Source organism: Bison bison, unplaced genomic scaffold (genome assembly GCF_000754665.1).
Source record: "Bison bison bison isolate TAMUID 2011002044 unplaced genomic scaffold, Bison_UMD1.0 scf7180017864261, whole genome shotgun sequence".
NCBI classification, from domain to species: Eukaryota; Metazoa; Chordata; class Mammalia; order Artiodactyla; family Bovidae; genus Bison; species Bison bison.
The window spans coordinates 497,863-501,935 of record NW_011494833.1 but is presented as its reverse complement, the minus strand read 5'-3'; the positions used below and the strand labels follow the sequence as shown (position 1 = coordinate 501,935).

The 4,073-nt window shown below is 49.9% G+C and overlaps 1 protein-coding gene across 1 annotated transcript in view; it reads right to left on the bottom strand.

The window, feature by feature from the left end:
* Nucleotides 1-1,089: 1,089 nt before the first annotated feature.
* SLC25A37 (solute carrier family 25 (mitochondrial iron transporter), member 37) overlaps nucleotides 1,090-4,073 on the bottom strand; it is a 48,227-nt gene continuing 45,243 nt past the window's right edge. Inside the window, exon 4 of the mRNA XM_010848214.1 lies at nucleotides 1,090-3,943. Coding sequence (XP_010846516.1) covers nucleotides 3,423-3,943 — 521 coding nt within the window. The 3' untranslated portion in view covers nucleotides 1,090-3,422. The remainder of the gene's footprint in view (nucleotides 3,944-4,073) is intronic.

The following is a 4,073-nucleotide window of genomic DNA, read 5'->3' as shown; positions in this document are numbered from 1 at the left end:
ATTAATGTATTGGAAAGTCCAAGTTTTTAAACAATGTATCTGATCTGGGGTCCCTGGCGAAAATTCCTTCCTTCCCACTACAATACCTGGAGAGCTCAGGCGCTCTATAAATCATTTAACTCCCTTTATAAAAGTTTATTGAATTTGTTACAAGATTGCTTTTGCTTAACCTTTTGGTTTTTTGGCCATGAGACATGTGGGATCTTAGCTCACCAACCAGGGACCAAGCATGCACTCCCCACATTGGAAGGTGAACGAAGTCTTAACCATCAGGGAACCATCAGGGAAGTCCCCAGTCATTTAACTTCTTCATTGATATCCAGTGTGCTTCCAGATTTGACTTTCATGAACAAGCCTGGGATAGGCATTTTTGAGTACTTGTCCAATTATTGCCTTAGATGGCTATTGGAATATTGTCATGAACATTAGGATGGCACTCAGAGGGAAAGCAGCTGAACCTGGTGGAGGTGGGACTTAGAAAGGAATCAGAAGAAGCCCCAGGGGTAGCACAGTTGGTAAAGAATCTGCCTGCAATGCAGGAGACGAAAGAGACGCAGGATCAATCCCTGGGTTGGGAAGATCCCCTAGAGAAGGGCATGGCAATCCACTCCAGCATTATTGCCTGGAGAATCCCATGGACAGAGGAACCTGGTGGGCTACAGTACATAGGGTCGCAAAGAGTCAGACACGACTGAAGTGACTTAGCACACGCCCAAAGGGAAGAAGGAAGAGAGAGAGCCAGAGAAGATAGGCATGAATGTAGCAGGCAAGAGGGTTGGGCATCACAGGTACCATCAGCCTCTCAACCTTGTGGTCCCACAAAGATAGAAGAGCTGCCAGCAGAGCTGAGCAAAACCCAAGGATGCTCCCAGCCATTCCCTGGGCCTCTCACTTGACCATCCCTGGGCTGGCCAAGGCGGCCACCTGCTTCAGTTTTGATAAGTGGGCTGAAGGGTACTTTCCATCTAAGCCATAGAGCCTGGTCCTTAATGCATGAGACTGCAGGAGGCACAAATCCCATGAGTTAGGTTCCTTTTCTCCATCCACTTCCCTCTCATGTCCACATCCCTACCACAGAACCCACGACACTTCAAAGATCAAGGCTTTATTTTCCATAGCTCCAGTGTCACAACTGTAGCAGCACATCAGAAACATCCCCACACAGAATCACACATTTCTCCCCTTCTTCCAAGAGTTGGTGATGACTTGAGAGGCAGAAACCATGGTATTTACGATGGGCATTTAAGAAACGACACTGGCCCAGCACGGTAACATACACCATGCATCTCGCAGGTTAAGCAGCAGCAGTACATTTGTATTCAACGGGCACACTCATCCTTAAGAAATAAGGAACATTCTGCAGCATGGTGGTGTATGAAGTGGACAAGGAGGGGAGGCTGAATAATTATTTCAGAATTCGACCTGGTCTTTCTTCCATTTGCCTAACGTTAACACTAACAGAGAGTATGTTTAGGGGTATGTTTAGAGAGACGTAAACACTTCCCCCAGCAGCTTGATCTCCGTGGGCATTTTGCATCCCTGAGTGGGACGGAAGCTTGTTGCAACAGACTTCCACTGGAGAGATGGGGGTGGGGGCTACCTCTGAGAGGGGACAGGTCAGCAGTCAAACCTCCCAGCCCAGGAGAAGACCCTGTTCATCGGGCACGTGTAGGAGCTGTCTGATGTGGGTCTCTGCTGTCCATAACCTGCAAACTATCCTGGGAGGCACAGTGTGCAAGGTCTCAAGATGCTGATGTCCCAGGACCATCTGAGTTCTTCCTGAGAATGAGAGCACACCCCAAGGAACCCGGGTCTGAGCCTGGTGACAATGCACAACATGGACCCTGCCCAAGGTGAAGGGCCAAAGGTCAAGGTCAGGACCAGGCCAAGTCAGAATGAAAACACACACTTGCTTCCTACTCATTTTAAAAGAAAACTGCGAAGCCACTAGGTCTTGAAGAGAGGCCTGGGAAGGCATAGCTGAAGGAAACAGGCTTGCATTTGCTCCCAGGGATAATCTGGCTCAGATGTGCCATTTCAGAAAACAAGGCGGCATGTCCCCAGGTGGCATGTACCACACGAGGTTCAAGACGGTTCAAGAGGCATCCTGACTGTGCACGAGGGCCCAGGTCCTTTCAGCAGCTGCTAGGAGAACCTGGGCAGCGAGAGGCTTTTTAAGGGAGACATTCGTGATGGGCAGGGGAAACAGATAAATGTCGTAGACACACTGCCTGTGTTTCTTAAAATCCCTAAAACTGAACAGGGAAACACAGATCAGGACTGAGTCCAACACACACACAGACAAGAATACCTGAAGTGCCTGGGTTAAAATGTGGATGGAGAATGAAGTCCAAGGATCAAGGTAGGATTGATTCCATTTGCCTGCCCAACAAGCACTGGCATTTCAAGGGCTTCTAAGTGCTAGCTCTGTGAGGCGTACATTCACGTCACCCAAAGGGAAGGAAATGGTTTTAGTAAGACCGGCCACCCTAATTCCACTGGGGGCCACCGTGCTCCAGCATGAGCCATGCTGCCGCCCAGTATGTGTGTGTGTGGCGGGGGATGAGCTCACAGCTAGAGGAAAAGCCCCAGGGTCAGATCTTTGGTCCTGGAATTTCCAGCAAAAGACAAAGGGAAAAGGCACATGACGGTGACTGATTGAATAAGGATTAAAAAAAAAAAGTAGCTAAAAGTATTATTTTTTTTCAACGTACCTTTTTCCCCTATGAAAAGAGAAATTCAAAATATAAACCTTATACTTATTATTTTACATTCAAGTGGAACTTTCATGGGGAGCTCAACACAATTTTAGGCCACATGGAGCAATGTACTACTTTGGTACCCTGTGACTTAACCTAATGGAAAAACTCAGCCCCTCTATTTTTTTTAAACAGCTTTATATTCTCAGCTGTAACACTTGCTTGTACACACACACAGGCACACACTCAAATTCAAAAACTTCTACATAGAAAAATAAAGGATAAACATTATCCATCTATTTTATACTGTGTACTGGAACTTTTATATACATAACTTCTTGTTTCCTGTTTAATGTTTTCAGTCACTGCACACGTTCTTCCCTCCTGTGTGATCTATGGATGATTCTAGGGGAGGAGATGCTACACTGAAGGAAAAGCTACATCGCTCTCGGGGTGGGGGAGGAAGAGAAATAGCAATTTCTCGCTCCCCTGCCGGTCTTGCCCTCATCTGCTATCACCTGGTATGTCCCAGCGGATGGCCATCGGGTAAGCAGTTGTCCTGTCCTCTCCTCCTTCTAAGAAGGGATCAGGGCACGCGGAAGGCCCCTCCTGCCAACCCTGTGCCCCAACAATCTTGGTGTGAGGGCAGGGGAGTGGGTGCAGGCAGGAAGAAAGCCTTTGCACAATCAAAGACGCCGGCGTCGCTTCCCACAGCCCGTTCCTTTAGTAGGGAGTTCGATTCTCCAGCTTGTGTTTGGTGAGGAAGTACTTGAAGAACTCATAGACAGACCAGGAGATAGCGGTGGATGGCATCTGGTAGATGACCCGGGCCTGCACACCTTTGAAGTACCCGGGCAGGCCGTTGAGCTGGTACACCGTCCGGAAGGCATTGGCCATGCCCGACAGCCGGCCGCTGATGTTGGCCAGGCTGAGGGCCATGTTCTCCTGAGTGTTGAGGAGGGTCTTACAGACGTCCAGGGGGGTGGTGGCGGCGGCGGCCAGGGCCCCGGCCAGCCCGCCTGAGATGATGTGGGACTGAGGGTTGTAGCCCCGGTAGGGGTTGATCTGCTCCTGCAGGAACTCGTAGGTGATGAAGTGGATGGACTGGAAGGGAATGTTCATGGTCAGCTGCGTGGTGTAACTCCGATAGAAGGCCCCCAAGCCCTCCGTCCCCCACACTGTCCGGATGCAGCTGAGGGCCGACCGGTGCGGCGAGTTGTACATCTGCATGCGTTGCTTCACGACTGTGGTCGGGCCGCAGGGGGGTTGGGTTTGGCCCCACCCCGGGTCGGAGTGAGATGGGAAGCCAAGCCATAAAGAGAAACAAGCAAGTTTAGACATGGGCATGGACAGCTAGCACACACACCCAGCCCC